Below are 24,182 nucleotides of genomic sequence, written 5' to 3'. Positions count from 1 at the left end.
TAATGGTAATTAAGTTCTATATTTCATTAAGATTCAGTAAGGCAACTTCTTCAAAAGCATTTATTCTTGCTAAAAACACTGTAAAACGACGCAAGTCCTATCTTGTCAAAATACAGACGGCTGTAAAAAAATACATTGTGTCTTTGCAACAAGAATAACTAAAGCGAAAACAGCTGTGGATGTGTTAATTTGTGCAAAGGCATAAACGAATGTGATTGGTGCAAAACATGTCAGATATAATTAAAATCGTCAACAAAAAAGGATGAACACAGCAAAGAAAATACCAACGCATAAATACGTGGCAGGAAATTGTGCAAGAATGATACGTTTTCGGGCTAGTTGTAAATTTAATGCCGACACCAGCAGCTAATTCTGAAGAGCGATTTGAAATACTCATGATTAAGCTCACACTAATCAGTGTAGTGAAACTTATTTGTTTCATAATTCAAGACAAGTGAAGTACATAATTTAAAATAAGTGAATCACAAAACAAAAATTATATCAAGTAATGTTCTTTATATAAGTAATTTCACACAAAAATTTATCTATATTTCGCGCATGTACGGCGCAGACTGAGTGGCGCGAATCACCAATACGAAAGCAACAAATGAAAACGTGTGAGATAACAAACCTTGTAACATGTGAGACACAATGCTTAATAGAACGAAATAGAACTTTTGAAAGACACGACATAAAATTTCGCAAATTATAATTGACTTAAGAATTCAGTAAGTAGGCCTGGCCTCGACGTTCATGTCAACACCACGGGCGCCACATCTGTTCAACTGGACGGTTGGCGACTACCATTGTAGGGCGCTGCTGCTGCATGGTGGTAATAGGACTGGAAGCGGCTCTCGGAGCTCCTATTGGGTACATTCCCGGAAGTTTGTTTCTCACGCTTGTCCTGTTACTATGACTTTCACCAGCCCCATACGTGGACTCTTGTTGTGGTGTTGACGTTAGAGGGCGATGACGAAAAAACGCACCATCACGTGATTTGACACAACTCTGTCTTTCGACTTCAAAACGATGGGATGAAGTTGTCTTTGTTACAAAAGAAAGTTAGAGCAACAACCAAAGCTATCTTGAGGTTTATGACGTAAAAATTTATTACCCCGTTGCGTCTGTTTCTTATGCTATCCATCGGTGCTTTCATCACTTCCGTTTCGTAAAGTTTCTTTCGCTTTTCAGCTACCAGCCCTTCTTCTATGTAGCGGAGAAACGCACAGAAAGAATCTGTATGAAAGCAAATATAGTCACTGTGTGACTATTCTGCCTATAATAGCCTATAGGCTCTGTAAACCCACTTCCTTGCTAGGTACAAGGTAACCGCATGAAGTACAGTTAACTTATAGCCTACCTTCAGCTACATAACTCTTCTGTGAATAGCCCTCGCTTGGTTTGGAATAGTAATCTGACGTCACAGGACCTTTTGATAATGGAGAGTGTGTAGCTGGGCTTGACCTTTTGCCATGGGGCGTTGATGTTAAAGTTGGCATAAATCCCGGATTATAACGGCAACTGGGTTTGGTCCCGTCTAGAAGAACCCAATGAGGAATTATAGCCTGCAAGTGCCATAAAATATACACCGATATATCACAAAGACTTTCAGATCATTCGTACCCAAACTAGGCTTCCTGACGACTTGTTTTTCTAGCTGACGAAGGAAGGAGTTGTACACCACCAAAGCATTGGGCTGGTTTTGCGATAGATCTGTTAAATAAAAAAACGTAAAATCTTGGTGTGCACCTGCTGAACGCACTGAAGAGTGGGAAGAAATAAAAGACCTATGCCAAAAGATTTTTTGTTGGTATTAGCTTCGTTGTTGGTCAATTTGTCCTTGTAGATTTTCTTTTTTGATATTCGTGAAACTTGCTTTCTAAGCATACTTCTTCTGTCTGAATGGTCATGAAATAAAATCATAGTTAACGGGTCAGACCGGTATAACGCTGCAAGCTGTAAGTGCAATATCTGCACAACAAAAATAAATCTCAAATTACCTTTAGGGACAGGTCGATCAGCCACCTGCTTGGATGCAAATCCGTAAGGTGGGGTTGAAAAGGTCGACGAAGAGGTACCGAAACAAAGATCTTTTGGGCAGCAGTTCACTGAAAGAGCAATATTTATCTTTTAACAGTGGTTCTTAGCTGCAGAACACCAGCAGTAAAGACGTCGGCTATTTAGCAAGTTGTTTTAGATAAATTTAGCGACTATAGACAACTTACGGGTTATTCTTGACGAATTCGCAGGAACCATGGTGAGTCCTTTGCCAGATCCAATTGTGGCACTGCAGAAAATAAAAAAAAGTTATTACTTTAGAGCCGCCTTGCAAAGTATTGCTCGTGAAACCTACAATACGCCTTAAAAAGCACATAACAAGTTTGAAGCACAAATTTGAAAAAAAGTGCAGGTTTAAAAAGGTTTCATTACATGAATAAACAAGCATTGTCAACGTTATGCAGTACCTTGGTGGAACACAATTTGAAGACATGCAGGAATTCTCGTTTCTGGTTGTGGTCTGTTGTGATGATATATCGTATGGTGTGGTCTGAAAAATATTTAAACCTACTTTTTCTTCGGTATATGATAAGCAACTTGGGTTATGCCGGATACAGTTAATAACCAGTTCATGCATCTTGCATCAGATGGATCTTTTAAGACTCCAAGGCCATTTAATAATTATTTTACATTACTGTAACGACGACAGCAAATTATCAATAATGATTTGTGATAATATTGTGATAATAACCAAAGGTAATATACAGATTGTGTAAGACTTACAATTCTCATACTTATGTGTCGTTTTGTTGTTTTGTTTTGTTTTGTAACAAGCTTGTTACTTCTTACTGGCATACGCTAACAAACTTATTTTTGGCAAACTGAACGCATGCGAGAAAGGCACAAATATTACGTCACAACAATGGTACAGGAAATGATTGTGGCTCGTGTTACGCTTTGCTAAAACGACACATAAGTATGAGAATTGTAAGTCTTACACAATCTGTATATTACCTTTGGTTATTATCACAATATTATCACAGATTAATCATTTTACATGAAGTCAAATTTTAATAAGTTAACCTTATCATTGCAACAATATTAAACAACATATCAAGTTAATGTTCATTACTCACTGATCTAGATCTCTTCGGTATAGCTACGGCATTTTGACCTGGCGGACAAGACGCGATGCGCTTTACGGGAATATGGGCTCTCCCAAGGTGATTAGATACATCCTACAGCAAAAAACATACTCTGTGGATCAGCAAAACTAGTTAGGCCGGTAGTACACAGAAACAGCAATGAGGAGATCATTTCAATTTTAACTGGTGAAGCAGTTTTTAACCTTTTTAATCTGTTTTCCCATTTACGCCAACTACCAATCCCAAATTTCCCTCCTTTGGTTTTTAACAGTATTTTGGCTGGAGTTTAAGTAAACCTTACTTCTAAACATAATTGAATGTAACCATCCAAACACTTCAATTTAACGAATTTCTTATAAGCAAATCATTACATTTCTGACATGTACCACAACCGCAAAATCTACGCAGCTTAGCAATACATAATACTCGAATTTTCTTAACATCAATTCAAATGTAAGTTGGCCACACCTCTTTGGGTGTATGAGGTGATTGGGCAGTGGCTACAGTGCAAAATATATATTAACGTATATAAAAATATTAAAAATTACAAAATATTTAAAAAATATTAAAAATATTAACAAATTAATATATACATATATATATTAAAATATATGTTAACAGTAAACTGTAATTTTTAATTTCCCACCGATTAAGGACAGCTGGAATAGGCTATATTGTGTAATTTTTATTCACTCCCAGACTGCGTTTGACATTTTTCCATTACAAAAGTTTAAAGTTACCAGAAAAATTTCTAGATATAGATACTTACCTTCTGTGAAATAAGCGCGAGGGACTTGGCCGCTGAAAATGAATTCCTTTCGTTAAAAATCTGGTGTAAGCTGGCACGTTTCTCTATGCCTGCAACTGTACTCACAACCATCGTCTTTCTATATTTTTACAATTATGGTCTTCGTCTGTTATAGCGTTGTATAATTTTATAGCTACTCCAACCTGCAATATATATATTGCGGTCACGAAACTTCAATAAAACTATCTTTTAATTGTAGCGATATATCTGGAAAACTTTATGAAGTTAACCACCAACTGGGTACATCAAGGTAGCTAGAATGTAAAAGGCGCGTATCCGAAGTAAGGTCTTCGTGACGTAATAAAAAAAATTCTGAGTCTTTTCTGCGGCCTGTTCGTAGTGCCCCAAGAAAGATGCGCTAATTTCAGAAGTTCCAAGGTGGAGACGTGTCAATAAATGTATCAAACGGACATCAAAGCCAAACTGTGGTACTTTAGGATGGTGGGCAGTTAATTGTTTATGTATTATCTTCAGTATAATGAGTGTACTTCAAAGTTACACAATAGTCTACTGGGCAAACTTAAATTACAGTATATCTGTTTAAAATTATCGACCTAATCAGCAGTGCTGCCAACGAACACTGCATTGCTTGTTTGAACACGTAAAGGCAAATTTCTGTATAGGAGGTAAACTTAATGTTGTAGCACACATTCTTATTTAGCTTTCCTCTCTGTTTACACTATTAATTGTGCGTTTTAGATCAAACTTCCAAAGTGTAGCCTAATTGATGACTGACGTTGTACTCTGTAGTCACTGTAGTGTACATGCTAGGATGTGTGTTAAATATAGACCTATTTATTATAAGCAACAGCCAAGTGTAGGCTTCAAAATAAGTAAAAAGCGTGGCGAAATGCGCAAAACCTGGACGTGTTTTTATATTAAGAACAAAATAAAATCATCACTGGGATAAGTTCAAAATGACCTGAATATTTCTGTCAAAGCAATTTTGATTTATGGTATTGGTCTTGTTCAATTCTTTGATAAATTTCATTCCAATCTTTTAGGTATTGTTTGAATGTTGATCTTATTCCTTTGATAAAATAAATTTGGCCCCGGATAATCATATTCACGTATATAGCAATAAAATACCTAGTGTTAGGCATTAGATAAGTTACGAAACTAGGCATTAAGTTTTAAAAAAATAAAATTAACGTGTAAAGTCAAGTGCAGTAGCAATAGTTTGTTACGCGTTAATCATGAAATACAAGTAAACAGACAAAAAAGCGAAGAAAACAGTTGGGCATAGTGTTACACTAGCAGCCGAATTCCCCAATTGTTTGTTAATTTTCAAATGCTGGATCCCTGCCAGCGCTGACTGGAAACCAGCGTTTGCGTCCAAAGACACTCTGTTTTGGTTCTCATTTGTACGTAAGTCTTGATATTCGTCACCAAAATCTGGTCCACCGACCAAAGCTCCAAACAATACCTGCAAAATTAAAGACAGAACCAATGCAACCAGCAAATATCATGTATTCAGCTGTAATTGTTCTAGAATCTAGAATCTAGGTCACTTACATATAGTTACGATGTAGCCCACACGGTTATAACTCTAATCTAGTCTTCCCTGTGTTTAACCTTCGTTTACGTTATAGCTATAATCGCCACAAGCGAAATTTAACTTCTAGTTTAACCGTTCTACATAATCTAGCTTTTTGTTTTGGGCAGCGTAAAACTTCTGTGAAGTAACCATTTTTTACATTTTAATTAGAAGAGTACGTCATTATACTTATTAAATTTCACTTACATGCGGGTTTGGAACGTTTAGTGTTTTATAACCCAGGCCGCAGGTTTCGTTCATCGAAGGACAAGAGCTTGCCTTGTGGTAGGGTTGAGTGGGTGATTTCGCTCCAAATCCAATCATAAAACTCTGGTCATTTATGTTTCCAAGCAAATACTCGATCTGTTGAACTCCGAGATCGCGCCAGCGTCGGGCGTTGCGATGTTTTGGAAATTTTTTGAACGCCATTATGAGTATGAAGGCTGCATTTGCTGTGATCATAAACCGCGAAGTTGGAGGATTTATACTAGTGTTAGTGAGTTACAGAGTATCATATGTAGATTGTATTATAGAGTTCGGTCCATTTACCTGCATATTTTGCCGGGTATTTATCGTTGAGGAAAAGTAGGCCACCTTCTGTTCTTCGAGCTGATGTTAGCAACCAGTCGCAGAATTTTGCGATGTCTTTAGATCCTGTGTGAGCCGCGCCAAGTAACAGTTGCACTCCGACCTGTGCAAAGAGGAATTATGCAAATTTATAGACTGCGAAATTTCATGCTAATCAAAAAAGGCTTTTTGACTCACCATTTCTAAACAAGAAAACTAAGTAGAGACGAACTATATAAATAACGGAATAGACAGAACATAATGACATAAAAGGTCCATCAAGGATTAAGGTCAGGTATATTTTTGCAATCCTGACTCTAAATTGTCCCTGTCATGGTCTTATTAAAAATCGTGGCGCTTATAATATTGACTCCCATAATGATGTAAGTTCACATAAAATTACGTTTTGGAAAATTTAGCCAAGGTACAAGATACCCAGTTTAATAATGTCGGCGATAACTGCAGTGCATTAAAGTTTTCATACTGTTTTATTGTCCCATGAAAAGTCTTTGGGGTCGGTGGGCAGCTGATCGTAATACCCTGTTGCTTCCTTGAAGTAAAACGGACTCCTGGTATGTTGATACAGCCACGTTGCAGCCCAGGCCAGCTCGTCAATGTACCCGGAGGATCTGCGTATAAATGACGGGTCTGAAGTATGGTCAATTGTCTTTTCTGTTCCATGTGCAACGTTGCATTTAGAAAGAAAGGCTTAAAGTAAAAAGGAAATGTTTCTTTACGGGTATTCTCGTTGTGCGTCGGTGATGGTATCGCTGTAAACACCCAGATTTTTCTTGACGACGAAGTTGTACAAATAGTGCGACTGATTGAAATACCTCTCAGACACGAGTCTATCTGCAACATAACATCATTTTTCAAACTCCATAAATCGAATTACAGTCAAAGAACAACGTTACAAACTACAGTTGCGTAGCCTATATATAGCCATGCGTTAGACTAGTTAAGTCTTACTTCAAACACGACGTTTTCAACCAATAGAGACTGCTGCTGGTTTATTTAATAAAAATCTCTCTGATACCTTGCCCTTTAAAAGCCATGGACGCAGCTGCAAACGCCGCCGCCATTTCTGCAGCCACCTCGGTTCCTGCCTCGTCATTTCTTATGGAATACACTGGTCTTTCCACGTCCATGTTTTCTGGACTGCCCCAGTACGTGTCTTCAATATATGAGTCTCCTACCTGTGCCACCAGGGTGGTGTTAGGTTGGCTGTGTAGGAAAATAATTATTTTTGAAAAAGTATCTGTAATTTTTTTTTACAACGCAAACAGTGAAATATGTCAATTCTTCCTTGAATTCAGATAACGTTGGACAATAAGAAATCAAGAAAATCCAAGTCACTTATCCTGTTCAGTGTACTAATTACTACAAATAGGTTAAAATAAGTATAGTAAATGCGTCGATTCAAAAAGAGAAAAAACGTACTTGTTATCTCGTCTGTAAATATGGGCTTTAGTGATGTAATTCATTCCCCATTGAAGAGTGTTTAACGCGTCTTTGTAAGTTCTTGTGTTTTTGTAGGCATCCTGGAATTCTATAAGGCCCCAGGAAAGCATAGTCATCGTGTAACATAGGGGAAACGTGTACTTTATATATCCAGGGCCTGCAATGCAATGAACGGCTGTTAAGGTGGGCCCGACACAAAGCTTTGTGCGTTCCTGGAGTATAACCATGTTTGAACGTTTCGTTGCTTAGACTTGCGGTGTACCGCTGCACCTCATAATGCTGTAACCGACAGTACATTTGATGATAATAAGGAGATATTAGTTCTTAGCAGAGTTGAAACTAAGTCATCAAACTCGAGTCTCAAGTCAAGTCATTCGCCGTTTAAGGCTCAAGTCGTTCGGGGAAAAAGTCATTGGAGTCAAGTATTTGGCAAGTAAGACTCGAGTTAAGACAAGTCAATTATGATATCTAAAGCTAAGCCAAACAGAAAGTAAGAACACTCCAGCATAACTCTAAAGTGAAGGTAAGTCTTGGCAAAGAGTGACTCGAGTCATTACGACTCTGGTTGTTAGGTTATATTTTCGAAATATGTGACGGCATAATATGAACTTACCATCATAGTAACCACCATCCAATTCCACACCCACGTTCTTGCCATCGTGAACCGCAGAATCTCCTCGCCAAGGTATTCGGTTGGGATAAGGTAATACACCTGACCTGGTAGAAACAAATTCACAAGTTTACTGGTAGGAAAAACTGACCGAATTTAATATTATTATTAATTATCAATATCTCCCCATTGCTGTTAATTGTCTTACTTAAGAACCAGACCTCGCATATCCGTTGTTGTTAGGCTGCTCATGATACGTTCAATTTTAATTTCTAAAATTCTAACCTCTGGGCTTCATAAAATAATATTGATTTCTTAATTGCGTCGCGGTAGTCGATTCCAACGACCGGTGCGAGCGTAGGAGGAATTGTAGGAGGTGGAAGCGTCACTACAAGTGTAAACTTGGTGGTAAATTTATTTTAACACATAAAAGAAAAAGGCAAGTATAAGGAGATGTATTAAAAGAAGGAATTTCTTGACTTAAAGCATCAATGTGTAGTTTTACGCTTTCTAAATGCGATTACCGCTATATGACACAAAGGCTGTAAGCAGGAGTTGTTATCTTTGATTTGTTGTGAAGAGAAAAATCGAAAATCTAGATATATGTGACTCTCGAAACCGGTTAAGGTACTTGCCTTCGTCCAGAGTAATTTGACCTGGTTTATCAATATGTGGCCGATGTATCGGTCCAAAAATATCTAGATCAAGTAAACCGGCCAATGCCGACTGGAATCTGGTAACACAGGCAAAATAGGTTATAGGCTTGGTTCACACTAGTCAAAATGTTGCCCGTATAGATTGTTATGAGCCCAAATACACTAAATGACGCTAGGCATATTAAATACTTATGATGGTTGTACTAAATGACACTTCTCAAAAAGTATTTTAGTCACAGTTTGCGCAGTTTAAATCTTCAGTTATCTGTTGTCCAAAAATCTCTCGTTTCCCGGCCCTAACATATGTCATGTCTTCTTACCCCGCATTGTAGTCAATCGCGACGCTGCTCTGTTGCTGATTCCCGCGCTGGTCTTGAAACAGATCTTGGGAGTTCGGCCCGCCAACCAACGCTCCGTATAGAATGTGTCTGTTGAAGTAAAATTTGTTAAGAATGGAAATTATGACTTAAGTTTCTTGTAACCGTTTTACATAAACAGTTACCAAGTTTTGAGGAGTTTCATCCAAAGGAAAAAAATTGTCTTACGCGTTTGGTGTACCCTCGTTGAATGCATCGCCGCATTCCGCCGGCGGAGAAGGGCAGTAACTTGATTCGTGAAATATCTTAGTCGGTGGATTCTCGCCGAACCCGACTACGAAGCTTCTACCCGTCCTTCCGAGAATGTAACCAATTTGTTGGCGTGCGAACACCCTGTTATTGTAAAGTTTAAGTGAATGTTGTTTAAAACGCGCAACCCAACGATCATCACTACAACATACCGTATACCTGTATACCGTGACTATAGTTATGGATGTTATGAATTTTCTCGAAATACAGAAGTCAATAATACTGTTTGAAGATGACAACAATACAACTGCTGAAACGATCTAAATACCCAAGCTAAGAATGATAAGTGTGGAACAGAAAATTCAGTTTTACCTGTAATTGCCTTTTTCTTTTAGCCCAAGGTCAGCCGCCATGAGGCAGATCATAGCTGTGTTTGCCGAATAACGGAGCGAACCCCACTCTTGGACATATAGGAGACCTCTCGGTGTGTGTTTCGACTGGCTGTTGAAGTTGTTTATCTTCTCTTTTTGTGCGTAGTCACAAAACCTGTCAGTAAGCGATGTTATGAAACGAATAGTTCGTTAAATTTCGCCGCGATTTTTCACGCTAGCTGTGGCCTTGTGCCTAATTACCATTTGGCAGATGTTCTGTACGTCGGTTTCTTAGTCAGTTCTGCCAAAAGAATTTGTACTCCGGCTCGTTTGTCTCTCCAGGAAAACTCTGTAGCCTGAACGTAGTTAAGACAACTTTAGAAGGTGTACAGAGCACACGCAACTTTTTGCTTTGATTAAGACGAAACCGCCGCAGCATGTGTAACCTTTATTCTTGAAAATTAAAAGCCGAAGATAACTCACCAAGTTTTTTAGTTTGCCTCGCCCATAATATATTTCCGCTTCCGTCAGGTAGCTTTTGTCGCCAGTTGTTTTGTATAGCCACGCTCCAGCCCAGGCGAGGTCGTCAACGTATTTGTCTGATCTGCCAAAGTTGTAAGAAAGCATCAGCACAAGGAAAGCTTCTGTGGTTCCTATTACTTTCAGATGTCATATTAAAACGCTGTTTAACATTTAGACTATAATTTTAAGTTAAGGCTGTAAGTTCTCGATGTTTTAGTTTTGCAGATTTAACATTTTCAAAAACACCTAACATATCTTCATATTGATAGGCGTGTGAATTATACACTAATGTTATACAAATTATACATTATTGCCTTACTGGTAGGCTTCTCTGGCAGCTGTAATAGATGTACTGTATATGCCCTTGTCCGTTATTGCAAATTCGTACAGTTCCTTTGCGTGTGCTAGCAATTTCTCGGCATACGCTGGACTGGTAGGTTCGAAAACAATGGCAGCTGCTGCCATTGCGGCTGCTGTCTCTCCCGCCAAGTCGCTACCTTCAAAAATTGTTTTGAAATGTTTTAATATTTTTGTGGTCTGATTTTCAGCTTGGTCAAAAGCTTTTGTGTTTGGCACAAGTAGTCATTGACAATAACGATCTTTTGATCTCGTTGTGGATAAAAATTGATCTATGTGTTAATAATATTAATTGTTTGCTATCTTTGTCTGCAACGCTTAATCGTTTTCCATTTTTAAGTGCAATTACTTCGATATATGGGGTACCAATATTTACTTCGTTATTTTCACCATAGTTTGAATTTATACTTATCCTTTTTGGAAGGACAAAGGTTAACGCCCAAAACCTGTTAGTTTAACTATAGTAATAAATGTGATCCCTATATGCTGATGTTGACTTGGCTCAGCTTGGTATACTGTATTTTGAATCGACTTTCACACTTGGTATGTACTTTAATCTTGCTTGCTAACGGCAGCTATATATTACTCCATTAACTAAAACTTCGCTAAAGTTCGCCATATTTGGGTTCAAGGTTTTCTAGTAAGATTTGCCAAGCTGGCTTGTGTCCATTATGATATTCTTGTACATTTAAAAGGGCCGATGTAAAATCTGCCGCTATACCTGGTCTATCTTTGGTGATGCTGTAAGCTCTTCGTTTATAATTCATTGTTTCCGGTCGCCCAAAGTAAGCGTTGTCTGTGCTCTTGTCTCCAACCTGTATGCAAACAGGCCTATTTACATCTGAGAGGAACTTTCTGTACACCACGGTTATACCGGACTTACTTGACCATAAAAGACGTCTTCTTTCGGATGACATTTTATAAAATAATCAGTGGCCCATTTTATGGCGGCCAATACGTAATCCAATTGACCAAGAATCTCATAAGCCCGCCTGTACCGTATGACTCCCCATGATAGCACTGTTGCCGTGTACGCCATCGTGTAGCCATACTTGACGTACCCTCCACCTAACACGCAACGAACAGAATGAATCATTGAATTAATGCAATAACTCGGGAATGTATCGCTGCTGGTTTTTACGCAGGCATCGTGAAAGCTTTATAGTTCTATAGGTGTATGCATGTGATGAATCCCTAACTTGTAATTTATTAAAAGTGCTGTCCTAGATATATGGTTAAGTGTTTAAGTTATCCTATAGTTGAAGTCCAGCTGAAACTTCTTATCGTACCGTCGTAGTATCCTCCACTTAAATCGATTCCAACATCATCTAGCCCATCGTCTAGCGCGGAATCTCCTCTCCATTTGACGCGTTGATTATCCGGTAACCTTCCTGATCTTTGCGCCTCGTAGAATAATAAACTCTTGGCAAGCGCCTCTGCGTAGTCGAACCTTCAAAGTGGCAACAATTAGTATTAGCATACACAGTGGCCCTAAGTTTTTAAATATCACCACACCACCAGGGTATTTATGACACTGCATCGGTTCTAGCTTCGATGAATAATCTTATGCAAATAACTGCAGAAAATGTAGCTTATATGCTGTATGTGTATTTTGTAGCCTACTTGCCACTGTTTTAGGTGACCTGTTGTAAATGTGGCCTACATGCCATAAAACCACGATAATGGAGTTATAGGTTCACTTACGGTGGAGGATTCAAATATACGGTGTCGTTCGGTAGATTTAGAATACTCATTACGTCATCTTGGTTTTCCTTAAACTGCTCCACGACGGTTCCATCTGTGAAAAGCAGCAGGATAAATTTTCACTTTGCCAGTGTACGAAGAAAGAGTCAACACTATAAACTATACCATAATAGGATTATATACAGTATAGCATAAAGCCAGGGTTGAAAAAATATGTATCACTATAATATAAATATAAATCTCTCTTATAATATAAATCACTACAAGTTACAACACAGGCATAAGCTATATACCGATGATTGCGTCACAAACATTGTCTAACGCTAACGTACAGCAATATAGCATTCGTTTCTATTAGTTACTATTATTGATTTATCAAATTTGAAATGCTCTGTAAATAGGTATTAAGAAAGTCTTACCAGAATTTTGGGCTAGCGCATTGCATATGACCAACGGTATAAGCACAATTACTGCGGTATACTTCATCTTTCTTGCATGAAACTGATCAGGACTTATGTCTTAGTCTAATATACTGTAATAATATCGCAGTACACTTTAGGCTTTGTTTGTGAGTACTGTAGTTTTATCTTGCTATTTGTGAAACTGAAATGGTTATATAAATAGCGTCTATTTCACTGGCACAGATTGTCATCAAACATCAAAAACCTTGTTTCTATTGGTCAAACGAATCATTTGATTTGAACGTTTTAACATGTTAACATATAGGCTATACGTTAGTGTTTATATTCTATAGAATCTCTACCTCTCTTTTATAAACTGAACAAAAATCCTTCCTCTAATCTGGGCTACCTCGAACAAGGCAATCTGCTGATAAAGTATGGATCAATATTTCATTTTAATAGTATGACTATAAACAGTTGAACACGTTATTGCTGATTGCCTTTACAAATATGTGTCCGTTGGTAGGTAAACTTTTGGTTGGACCAACATATTTCTTGAGTTTTGTTTTCGCCCTTCTGCTCCCCGCTTGACTCAACTTCTGCTTTTACCAGTAAAAAGGACTACGGCTCATAGCTCGTATAGAGCGTTTGAACTAATATCAACATCTTCCTTTCTGTTGATTTTTCTTATACTCATACTTCGTACTGTCGTAATGATAATTAATAAATACGTCATACGTATAAAACAACATGTCAATTAGCTAATATTCTTTCGAAACAATCGTGACGCGGTGAAAATATCTATTTGATTTTAATGCTCCGAATTATGTCGCGCAGAAAACGTATTTTCTAGCCTCGGGCGGTAACTTGCTCGACCACTTTTGTAACTATATGAAGTGATCATGATTTTTGCGAATCTACAATCAAGGCGATTATTTATATACTGACGGTTCGGGAGCCATGTTCGAAATAATACAATTTTGTTTGGAAAACATTTTTCTGGACACGGTGGATTCAAACTTGCGATTGCGATCCTATTGGTCGTGAAGTTTTGCGCCTTACAGTTCTTAAATATTTTTATTTCCAAGGTACCTCTGCAAATATCATATTCTTTCTTTGACTGTAATGTAGCCTCTATAGTTTCTATGAACTTGAACCGGTTAGGATCAACGTGGTCCGTGAATGAGTATTTGCTATGTAAAAACACATCTTCAAATACTGTACAAATGTTATAAATATTGTGCAAGCATGTCTATGGGCTAGGTTGTCCTTCTAAGAAACCCAGAGTGAAATGTTGCTTCCAAAATGTATTAGGAACTTTGCTACAATCGTCTTTTAACTCTTAGAAAGACTTTCAGTAACACATATGCTACTTCAAGAAGGCCTGCTGTTCCTTTCGTTTTCTACGGTTTACGAAGAATTAAAAAGCGCTGCGAGCAGGGTTCGAACCTGCGCGGGAAGATCCCATTGGATTTCAAGTCCAACGCCTTAACCACTCGGCCATCACAGCTCGTTCTTACGTGGTTGTGATGTTTTTGTAAATACCGCGTTATCGCGCGCAATTTCGGTTTTCAACAACGTTTTTAATAAATTTCTCCACTTATGCGCAGTGTAAGATATCAATGTATTATAGGCTTGTTAATAAAGTGATGGGTATTGAAAAAACATCGCTTGCTATTGTATGAATTATTGAGAAAAACTACCGGCTACTACATTCTGAAACTTTTTCTTTCAGTGTAGGCCTGTTGAACGTCAAGGATTCCCATTTTGGTATATATGGTAGGGTTACCATATTTGAAAAAGCAAAATTCCGGACAATGCATGACTATTTTCATGAGACCATATATATGCGCTACCTCTTACTGCTTTGCGATGTTTTTCCGATTCCAGATGTGTGTTTAAATCACCATTACCTTTGTGCACGACAGATATATAGGTTCCTGACGTGCAAACCAAGCATTCTGCCTCATAATCATTCCCGCCTTTTCTAAAACATGGATGTTTTTTTTGCATTTCGTTAGTGAATGCGCACTTTCGTTTAGAATTAGCCATTTGAAATAATATCTTTTTTTATTAACAATAAATACAACCCAACTAAAAATGCATAATCTAAAAAACAAAGTAATTAGCCACCAGAATAACTGAACCAAATGGTTCCTGACATTTTAAGTAAATCACTAGGCTTCCTCCTCTATGACATTTTAAGTAAATCTCTGATTATATGTGCGAAATCGCCTGCTTTTATAGACTGTTGGAATGTTCTAGTAATTTTCGCAGCATGTGATCTATATCTAACCAATTCCGATTCAGCACAACGGTCAATAAGTTCAAGAAAGTTCCAAAGCTCCAGAAAGTTCTAAGTGGTAAACATCATTGATAAGGAAAACTCTCTGTTACATCATAATTCCGTACAACCTCGTAGTAAAAAAAATGCACACGGTACGAAATAACAATGTTCTGGATTGGCAGTGTGCACAGTACGATTGCTGATGCAGTAAAATGATACCAGCAAAGATAACGTCCAAGGCATTAATATCAAAGTAGTAAGTGAGATAATAGCCCATGGAACACCAAAAGACATGTACAATGTTTAAAGTTAAACATAATTTACAGCAGGTGTGTCCAACTCAGACACTTCGCGTGCCACGTGTTGGACACCCCTGATTTACAGGATTATTCCCGCAATTCTAATTCCTCCAAAACGCCCATCATAAAATTCCGGACATTTGAGCATTTTTTTAAATTCCTCCCGGACGCAAAATTTAACCCTACATTCCGGACATGTGCGGAATTTTCCGGACGGTATGGCAACCCTAGGTGTACCAGGTCACAAAAGTCGCTGCAAGCAGGACTTACTCAAGGAGTTAGTTTGTGATGGCCAATAGAAATTTTAAAACTTTAATACCATTGCCGCCGTATTTGTAAAGAATTAAAAAAAGCGCTGCGAGCAGGGTTCGAACCTGCGCGGGAAGATCCCATTGGATTTCAAGTCCAACGCCTTAACCACTCGGCCATCACAGCTCGTTCTTTCGCGATTGTGATGATTTTTAAATACCTTTGAAAACGTTTTATATTTAACCCTACGACTTTGTTTCGCTTCATTAAATACCCGCTAACCGCATTGCTACAAACCATCGGCAACAAATTCTATTAATTGGCTTATTCATAAAGTGGGTGTTGTACAAAAACAGTGCTAACTATGACATACTAAAAGTTTTTTTTTTAAATGCAAGAAAGCTGTGGCCCTTAGCATTTTGAAACCTTTCTTCAGCATGTACTATACAGTAGTTATAAATTTTATCTTTTTAATATATGGTATATTTGTATAAGATAATTTGTGATAGCAAATAATTTTGAAACTTTACCCTGTAAATATGCAGTACCTTATATATATAGTATGCTATAAATTATATCGTTTAAAACAATCCCATAATTTATTGCTGGGTAATGACTCGGTTTGTGAAAAAATCGCCACTATATGATTGTAGTGTCTTCATTTTTAGTTCACGTTCGTCTCATCACAACCTTATGATGATGCTACTTGTATGTAAGACGTGTCTGGTTGTTAGTCAGTGATTTTTATTATCGTGAAATATTCAACCTCGTCATTCTTGTACGTTATTGCACAATCTACGATCGGCTTTCAGTTAAATGTTGCAAAAATAAACCTGGAAAAATCTAATACGAGTAGCTCAGCAATAATGTATAGTGTAGGTTAATAATTTATTTTCTGAAAAAAATTTCGTCTTGAAAGGGAATCAGTTGCTAAAATGCAACAAAAGGTACTTCGACGGTGGCGTAAGGGTCATACAATATTAGCACTGTTTTGTCAATTTTGCGCTGCAGGAAAAGTGTAGCATTTTCCTAAAATCTCGTGGAGTTATTTTCTGAGTTATTTTCCATTTTGTAAGTGCAAGAAAAACAGCTTCTTTATCGCTTCTCTCATTTTACATGATCGCTCGAACTACAGCGCTCATTTTTCTTTCGTCACATTCCGGCCTTCGGTTTTCTTCAATCTTCGTGGAATGTCACCCTTTTCCCAGTCCCTTCTTTCAGTAGTGGGGTGTCAGAATCCGTTCGTGAAATGTTCACCAACGTAGAATTTCTGAGTTGGTAGCACGTCACGTTGCTGGTACTTTGTTCTAACATTTCATCTTGGTCGCTATGTTCCATTGTATAGATATTGTTGTTATTGAGACCAGCGAGTGAAGAGAGTTCGGTTGGATTTGCGTCTGGAATTTCCGGATGCTGCTTGCTTGGCGGGTTTCTATCAGGGCCCGGATCATCTTCCCTTCTTCTGCGGGAGTGCCTCATGATCGATTTCGGCGGAACTTCAACAACGCATACGCAATGAGCGTCGGCGGTCGAACTTTCAGAGAGCGACAAGCAATTACCGTTTGTAGCATTCACGCGGTTGAGCCTGACTTCTGAAGGTCCTCTACGACGGCCTTGAATCAACATTATCACCACGCCTAATATCACTCCGAGCGGCAAGTAGATTACCACGGGGGCGTAGTTTAGGTACCAAGGTGGAGGGGGCGCCTTTTTCATTTCTGGAACCTTTCGGACGGCGATGAAGGCGGCGTTGAAAGAAGGGATGCCAAAACTCCCGCTAAGGTTAGAAAAAATGTTCAAGGAAAACTTCAACTCTGCCCTGCTGCCGTTAAAACCCATCCATGCAATCTGCGAATGCTGGCAAATGTCGATTCTGTGTACGTGGGTTCTGTTGTTTCCCTGAACGAATGTCTCGTTATTAATATCAGTCAATTGATAAATGCCACCCATTGTAGTATTGTCGATCCGAGTGACGTTTTTCGTCGAAGGCGGCGTTGTGGTGACAATTGTGTTGTTTTCATCATTCGTGGCGTTTTCTCCCACCAAAAGCGCTCCTCCGTATGCGGTCAGTGACAGGACGCCACATTTCCGTACGTTCAGATTATGCATGTGCAGAAATCCGTACCTTGCGTTTTTCGGTTTTACCAAATTCCATGTACACTGCATGTGTGAACTTAATATGTCGTTGGCGTACGAAGGACTAAACATGGGACTGCTAATTTTCATGTCATTGGCGACCGTACCACCGCATAGAAAATACAAAAGCTTTGCGTTCAGTGTGGGTTCGGCATGAAAAGCAGTAATATTCACAAAAACTGAATCGGCGCTCGACTGGAAAGGCAAGAGCAGTTGGAAATCGTGAAACCCATGCCAGTACAACGTTCTAATGTGTTCGGCGTTGGGCCCGTCGTGGATATCGATCAGGTAATCATTGCTTTCGAAACCTCTGTACATGATGTCAATGTCAACAAACGCGATACCAATCTGAAAAAAGTACAGTAATTATATTTTGGTTCTTCTGTTTCAGTAATAGCTTACTGTAAGAGGCGTCAGATGACGAAATTGGCATATACAATAAATAACTTAAATATGTTTAACTGTACAGGACAGCATTACCTCTAAGCACCGTTACGCCAGAAGTACGATATACGGTTAAATCAGCTAACTTACAATTCTACAAGCATAGCCAGACCCATGGGGTACGCTATATAGGCTACGCCTGAAATGGCTAGGGACAGTAGCTTATAGGTCATTTCTCACAAGTACATTTCACGCTATTTTAACTTGGCCAGCTCAACACCCGCCAATAAGTCACGCCAACGTTAATAAACGCAAAGCCCACTCGTGAGAACACTCCGTGTGTACCCAGCGTCACGGCTTACATTTATAATGAAATAATAAACTCTTTTATTAGATAGAAGCTAACGTTATGTCTGCCTTGTTGAGTTAATACGCGAGGTTAAGCTTAAATATATTTCGCTCCAAAACGTAAAGTGCAAGGACATTTACTTACAGTTAGGAAAGGGTGCGGAGCTCGGATCTTCCATTCACAAAATACCTGACGCCAAGTTTCATTCGCGCGTGGAAAAGGAATGCTCTTTGCTTCAAACGACGCTATTAGGTCTCCTCCGCACGGTGGCGGTGCTGAGAAAAAAAAATGTAAAAGGTGAAAGATTGAAAATGGCTCCACTATTTCTATTACGACATTCCAAATCTAACTGGAAATTTAAAATGACAACACATAAATTCATCATCAGTAAACCACTAATTCTAGAATAACGATCAATACCAGGTCTACATCATACAGTCTACTAAGAGATTGCATATAGCCTTTGAAATTAGTTCAAATGCTTTTTATTGCGTAAAAACACAAAACAGGAAATTTACCCATGGCAGTGTAAATCTTGTGCATAATGTTTCACTATAAGTCTATATGTAGGTTCACGAGAAAAATCGTTACATATAAAACAGATCGCGCAGCACGTAAACCTGTTCATTACAACTACAGAAAGCGAACATACTTTTCGAGGCTGCACCAGAGCCGTCGAAAGATGGAAGAACATCAAATGGTGACGTCATTGCTGTAAAAGATGAAATAAGTATATTATATTAAAATAAGCTCAGTAAAAGTACACAATTGTAATATATATAGTAGCCAGAGCAAGTTAAAGTGGATAATTTACGTCGGCTAATTTACATTGAAAATAGTTATGCGCATATCTGCACGGCAATGGGCCGGAGAAAAGCTTTTAGCAAAAGTGGCTATTCGACGGCTTGTGATAACACCGGGGCAACACGCATACGACAAACGTACCCGACCGCTAAATTGGTCAATTGCTTATCTAATCAATCATATAGCAAGAAAACCTGTATAGCTTTTCGATTCCGTCTAGTCTGAGCCGTTCAGTATGCTACGGCTGGTTTAGGGTTGCAAATATTTACAGTCGAGCCATTGCCTTTAATTCTACACAATTATGGTCTATGATTTCACGGGTTGCTTTTCCTCTATGAGGCCAGCCGCGTCAAAACAAATCTTCAAAAATAGACCAAGACGTAAGAAGCATCCGATATCTCTATGAATACCAGACAACGGAACGCAAGCTATTTGTTAATCTATAAGCAAGATATTTTGGTAACTTCCTACCATATTTTCGTTTACGGCGATTGGTTATAATAAGCCCAACGATAAATCGCTAAATAGAGCTGTCTTCGCTAAAAAGTAGCCAATCATCCCGCGTTCAGGGTTGACAATGGATTGCGGCAAACTATTTGGCTAAACCCAAGCCGTTTCCACAAGTTTAAGTTCTTAACTTATCGTAAGTTTGTATTTAGGCTCTGATGCTACGTGCCCTTGTTCACAGCAGAACGAATGGATGCTAAATGGATAAGATATAAACCATCCTTTGTAACATTGGCTTAAATACTTCGGCAATTTAAGCACCGGTATAACAAGGCATTATGTGAGATTTACGTAAACTCTTGCCCCACACGGGTTCTGATCGAACAGAACAAAGCATATTGTTACAAACGAATTACCGAAAGTCGGCGTTCACAAACTTAACAAAACCAATTTACCTTAACAAAATGCAAACATCAAACCAGCAAACATCACGAGAAGTTACAATTGTATGACGTTTAAAACAGTTTGATATAGATAAAAAATCCTCTTTTCAAAATCTATATGCAAGCATGACTTAATGTTTTACTCACGAAACTGCAAATGTGTTTTTCTATGCAAATGATGTTTTGGAACATTTAATGTAACTCAAGCGTAATAAGGACGTTAAGAGAAGTATTAAGTTGCAGAAAACGATGCACACGTGCAATTTGTACATGTTAGCGCCTACTATAATCGTCTCAGTTTTGTTTACAATCCATCACCGAGACACGCAAAAAATGCGATTTTTCCTCTTACTTTTTTGATATTATGCGGTTTACTTAAAATAATCAGCCGGAGGGCTATTTAGGTTAAAAATATTGCGGCCGTGAAGTAAACCTGCGAAGCGGCCTAATTAAACACCTGCAAAATGAAACATTCCGAGTTAACTTTCTTGATACTGAGATTTATACGCGAGCATTCACCAAGAAATAAGATTTTGTAAAGTTCAACGCATGGTGCGCGTGCATGAAACAGATGCAGGACTAATGCCGTTGTTTAAACTACTTTGACTTTGGCGTCAGAAGTGTTATGAAATACATTCATTTTTCATGAAAAATTTTGCGTTGGAGCTTCTGGCAATTTTGCCATCAGTTTCATAAGTTTTTTGGCACAATATTTACGGTAAAAGTTTCTTATTAGGAGTTCGTTAATTATCCATGTACTTATTCTAAGCCCAAGTTTACTGAGCAACGACTAAATTAATCGTTTCAAGTTTTGTAAACAACAAAATTCGAATTTACTGCGAAATTTTGAATAATGCTATTTCATACGTGCATGTCGCATTTAAAACCAAAACAACCAACTTATTAATAAGCAAGAAAAGTTTTCCTTACTTTAAGTTTGGTCCTTTGCTGAAATACAGTTGCTTACAAGAAAAAAAAGTTTACAATATCGTATTTATAATTAAAACGAACAGTTTTATTTAACGTAATATTTGCGTGATTAGGAACCATAAAGCGAATAGGAAAACAAGAAACACTTTATAACGATTGAAACAAGTTTGCATAATAGGCCTAAACGTTGCAAGCCAGGCAAGTCTTCTTTCGAAGAATTTAATTCTTTACTGCCCGGTTTAATTAAGACGCAGTAAAAGCCTCCTTGGCAACCAACTCTGAAACTATTCTTAATCTCGTGGAACGAGGAGGTTTAAAATACGCAAATAGAGAGGCATGTTCGCGGTTGTCTCTGTGGCGCAATGGATTAGCGCGCTGGACTTCTAATCCAGAGGTTCCGGGTTCGAGTCCCGGCAGGGATGCCTTCTTTTTGAATTTCCCATATTTCCAGCTACACCCATTTTATTATATTCAATGAAATTTTGCTACAGAATTACCTTGCAGTAGGTAGGTTAATTTGCTGTTTACTCAAGGTACACAAAAAATAAAATTTTTGTAACAGGCCTATTGGTATTACCTATGCATTCATAATTCTTCGGTGAAATGTTAAAGATTTTCAGCTGGAACCACGTTGCTCACCATGGGAAGTATTTAGATTTTTGGATAATTTTGGCCATGGGAGAAAATATGAAAGAACTAAAAAAAGCTGGGAGCGTGTTGAAATCTCTTGTTTCTCTGCATGTACTACGACAGTAGCTCACTCATAAATGCTACACATAAAAACGACAGTTACAGTATTTAATCAATCTGTGATTAGCCTACAGCCCTACATGAACTTCGTTCCGGTTTTCAGTGGGTTTTTATCCTCTTATTTTTGACCCAAGTGTATTCCAGTTTTCATTATGACATCACAATATATTTAATATTGTGTGCAAGTCTAAATCTACATAATAAAGTGTGATGACACTATAAAAAAGCCTCAATTATGTAAAGTAGTAAACGGCCGGTAAATGCATACCGGTATCAACAAGTGAATTTTTCCAAACATGTAATAAGTGCGCTGTAAAGTTTTGTTTCAAAAGCTTGAGTTTAATATTCAGAACTCGATAGCTAGAAGACGTGCGATTTTTATACAGGATTAATGACAGTTTGTTTTGAATTTTTTCTCGCAAAGTGCTGAGAAAATTAAGACATCTGCTATTACCCGAAAAAATTACGTTGGGGGTGATTTAAAAACCTTTGGGACCAACAAGTAAAAAAAAACGTTGAAAACTACTGACGTAGCCTATAAACTCATGGATTCTGTGATCTTACCTTTTCCAATTGACATGGCTGAAATAATAAAAATTGCTCTGATCACTTTACAAAAGGCGATCCTCTTCCAGTAAAACTCCATTTTGACTTCATAATGTCGGTATTACATTACACCTTTAACCACATTACCAGTATGATACAATACACCTGTTGAGCAAAATATTCGTAAGAGATGTAAAAGAACTGCAAACAAGCAAAAAAGAACAACTTCCAGCAAAGTAAACCACGTAAAATCAATTGCGAAATGCAAAACCGCTGCTTTAAGGAAAAGCTTTTTTCTCCAAAACGATCTTAAAGTCGCAGCTTCAAGACTTTTCAATCCTATCTGCTGCGGTATTAATTGTTTACATGAACATTCCAGAAAAGTTACATAAAGGACAGGTCTGAAACAGTGTTTTAACAGGAATCAGGTCTTACTGTAGGTAGGTTTTAGCACTGTATACAGTAGTTTGTAAATGATGTTTTATTAAACGCAGGTAGTCTTGAAATTAACGAAACGTAACATACACGTAATCACAAAGAAATCCCACGTCAAGGCTACGTGAATCTGTCTCAACAACGCAGCGCGATGTAATTAATTCTGTCCAATTACTTCCTTGTGAAAGTGAACAAGATAAGATGGCATTTGTAGGCTACAAATTTTTACCAATCTCAAAAGACACTGCGTACGTGGGAACATAGATCATGGAAGCTTCATCAGCAACGCATTAAAATAAAGCAACCTTATCGATACCGATATGTATTATAGGCCTATAAGGTTAAGTACACGCTGCTATTTGCCTAAATCTATTTTCGTTGTTCTTGATGCCGACTTGCTAAAGTTAGCGTTGACAGGCCCGGCTTTCAGGCTGATTTTGCACTGGTCGTTAGACTATTAATTTTTTATGATGTTGGTTATTGTTACGCAAGTGCAAGTGTAACAGAATACATTTCCGAACACGCAGTCTTTTCAAACAGAGCAGAAGAGAAGCTGGGCTACATGGCATTTCGCAAGATTTCAATACATAAAATTATCATCAATTTCCTTACATATCTTAGCTCAAGATTAGATTAGATCAGGGGTCGGCAACCTTTTGCGCTTAAAGAGCCATTTTAACCGACATTCCACAAAATAAAAATCACTGGGAGCCGCAAAACTATTTTCACAATAAAACGAAAACGACACTCTGTAACAAAACTGTCATGTGTCGCATTTATAAAAGCAGTTAATTCAGTAAGAAAGCAAATGAATTTGTCCACGAATCGTTGAACGTTCTGTTTTCTTCAGACACTTTTCTTTTCTTAGATTTACTCATAGTTGGTTGGCTGTTACAGCCTGCGCACTCTCTAACTAGTCTAACTGCTGCTAGCAAACTGCTAAAAACAACCTTTATGTTAATCGACTAATTATGACGTCACAACCAGAATAATTATGCTTTCATTTACTATAATGTGCTCAGTGAGATAAAGACGCGAGTGTTCTTCTGTTTGTTTCTACTGTAGCAATAAATTAATAAGAGCCTAATCAGAAGGATGAAAGAGCCGCATGCGGCTCCGGAGCCGCAGGTTGCCGACCCCTGGATTAGATCATGCGGGCAGAAGCAGGCTATGACATGGCATATAATGGTGTAGTTAGAGTCTACACCATTATGTTTATTGTCTACACTGTGGACAGTAAACACAGAAAAATATGGTTATCAATAACCTACCGGCTCTATCGGGCTTTTATTAACACCCTACATATTTTTGACCTACTGTTGATTGCCTGCTACAGCGCGGCGGGGATGGACTCGCCGGAATAATCGGGCATAGCTCATGTCATAACTCGGTAAACTTGCAAAAGGGCGAAAAAAATTCG

The 24,182-nt window shown here is 38.2% G+C and overlaps 3 protein-coding genes and 3 non-coding genes across 6 annotated transcripts; 1 reads left to right on the top strand and 5 right to left on the bottom strand.

Moving 5' to 3' along the window:
• Positions 1–46: 46 nt before the first annotated feature.
• On the bottom strand, positions 47–4,595 carry LOC143448314 (uncharacterized). The gene is made up of 10 exons (XM_076947993.1): positions 3,913–4,595; positions 3,135–3,236; positions 2,466–2,548; positions 2,226–2,287; positions 2,001–2,108; positions 1,788–1,898; positions 1,624–1,713; positions 1,361–1,537; positions 1,115–1,236; positions 47–1,044 (listed from the first exon to the last, which is right to left on the bottom strand). Exons 1-10 carry the CDS (start codon positions 4,021–4,023, stop codon positions 757–759), a joined length of 1,254 nt encoding a protein of 417 aa, XP_076804108.1. The 5' UTR covers positions 4,024–4,595; the 3' UTR covers positions 47–756.
• Positions 4,596–4,726: 131 nt separating this feature from the next.
• Positions 4,727–12,892, bottom strand: LOC143448311 (uncharacterized). The gene is made up of 21 exons (XM_076947990.1): positions 12,722–12,892; positions 12,303–12,396; positions 11,888–12,048; positions 11,482–11,666; positions 11,320–11,413; positions 10,561–10,738; positions 10,203–10,323; positions 9,981–10,075; positions 9,721–9,894; positions 9,328–9,492; positions 9,103–9,210; positions 8,762–8,859; positions 8,412–8,514; positions 8,130–8,233; positions 7,496–7,673; positions 7,092–7,279; positions 6,793–6,907; positions 6,540–6,684; positions 6,038–6,179; positions 5,696–5,940; positions 4,727–5,377 (listed from the first exon to the last, which is right to left on the bottom strand). Exons 1-21 carry the CDS (start codon positions 12,786–12,788, stop codon positions 5,135–5,137), a joined length of 3,003 nt encoding a protein of 1,000 aa, XP_076804105.1. The 5' UTR covers positions 12,789–12,892; the 3' UTR covers positions 4,727–5,134.
• Positions 12,893–14,131: 1,239 nt separating this feature from the next.
• Positions 14,132–14,213, bottom strand: Trnas-uga (transfer RNA serine (anticodon UGA)). The gene has a single exon. It is a non-coding gene; the product is annotated as a tRNA-Ser (tRNA).
• Positions 14,214–15,642: 1,429 nt separating this feature from the next.
• On the bottom strand, positions 15,643–15,724 carry Trnas-uga (transfer RNA serine (anticodon UGA)). The gene has a single exon. It is a non-coding gene; the product is annotated as a tRNA-Ser (tRNA).
• A 683-nt stretch (positions 15,725–16,407) lies between these two features.
• LOC143450480 (uncharacterized) lies at positions 16,408–22,487 on the bottom strand. The gene is made up of 4 exons (XM_076951046.1): positions 22,346–22,487; positions 19,060–19,119; positions 18,552–18,682; positions 16,408–18,022 (listed from the first exon to the last, which is right to left on the bottom strand). The coding sequence occupies exons 1-4, from the start codon at positions 22,425–22,427 to the stop codon at positions 16,715–16,717; spliced, it is 1,581 nt and encodes a 526-aa protein (XP_076807161.1). The 5' UTR covers positions 22,428–22,487; the 3' UTR covers positions 16,408–16,714.
• Trnar-ucu (transfer RNA arginine (anticodon UCU)) lies at positions 21,380–21,453 on the top strand. The gene has a single exon. It is a non-coding gene; the product is annotated as a tRNA-Arg (tRNA).
• Positions 22,488–24,182: the final 1,695 nt, after the last annotated feature.

The sequence above is a fragment of the Clavelina lepadiformis genome, chromosome 3, assembly GCF_947623445.1.
Source record: "Clavelina lepadiformis chromosome 3, kaClaLepa1.1, whole genome shotgun sequence".
NCBI lineage: Eukaryota > Metazoa > Chordata > Ascidiacea > Aplousobranchia > Clavelinidae > Clavelina > Clavelina lepadiformis.
This window is presented reverse-complemented; position numbering and strand designations above follow the sequence as displayed.

What these genes read in the sequence shown, in the direction of transcription:
- LOC143448314 (XM_076947993.1), bottom strand. Translation starts at nt 4,023, where the DNA reads ATGGTTGTGAGTACAGTTGCAGGCATAGAGAAACGTGCCAGCTTACAC. An exon ending in TCGCGCTTATTTCACAGAAG is followed by an intron (nt 3,237 to 3,912) that starts GTAAGTATCTAT and finishes TTTTTGCTGTAG; the next exon opens with GATGTATCTAATCACCTTGG. An exon ending in CAAAAAATCTTTTGGCATAG is followed by an intron (nt 1,714 to 1,787) that starts GTCTTTTATTTC and finishes TTTATTTAACAG; the next exon opens with ATCTATCGCAAAACCAGCCC.
- LOC143448311 (XM_076947990.1), bottom strand. Translation starts at nt 12,788, where the DNA reads ATGAAGTATACCGCAGTAATTGTGCTTATACCGTTGGTCATATGCAAT. An exon ending in TACAGAACATCTGCCAAATG is followed by an intron (nt 9,895 to 9,980) that starts GTAATTAGGCAC and finishes GCTTACTGACAG; the next exon opens with GTTTTGTGACTACGCACAAA. An exon ending in TCAAATTACTCTGGACGAAG is followed by an intron (nt 8,515 to 8,761) that starts GCAAGTACCTTA and finishes TTACACTTGTAG; the next exon opens with TGACGCTTCCACCTCCTACA.
- LOC143450480 (XM_076951046.1), bottom strand. Translation starts at nt 22,427, where the DNA reads ATGGAGTTTTACTGGAAGAGGATCGCCTTTTGTAAAGTGATCAGAGCA. An exon ending in AGCCATGTCAATTGGAAAAG is followed by an intron (nt 19,120 to 22,345) that starts GTAAGATCACAG and finishes CATCTTTTACAG; the next exon opens with CAATGACGTCACCATTTGAT. An exon ending in CTCTGGTGCAGCCTCGAAAA is followed by an intron (nt 18,683 to 19,059) that starts GTATGTTCGCTT and finishes TTTTTTTCTCAG; the next exon opens with CACCGCCACCGTGCGGAGGA.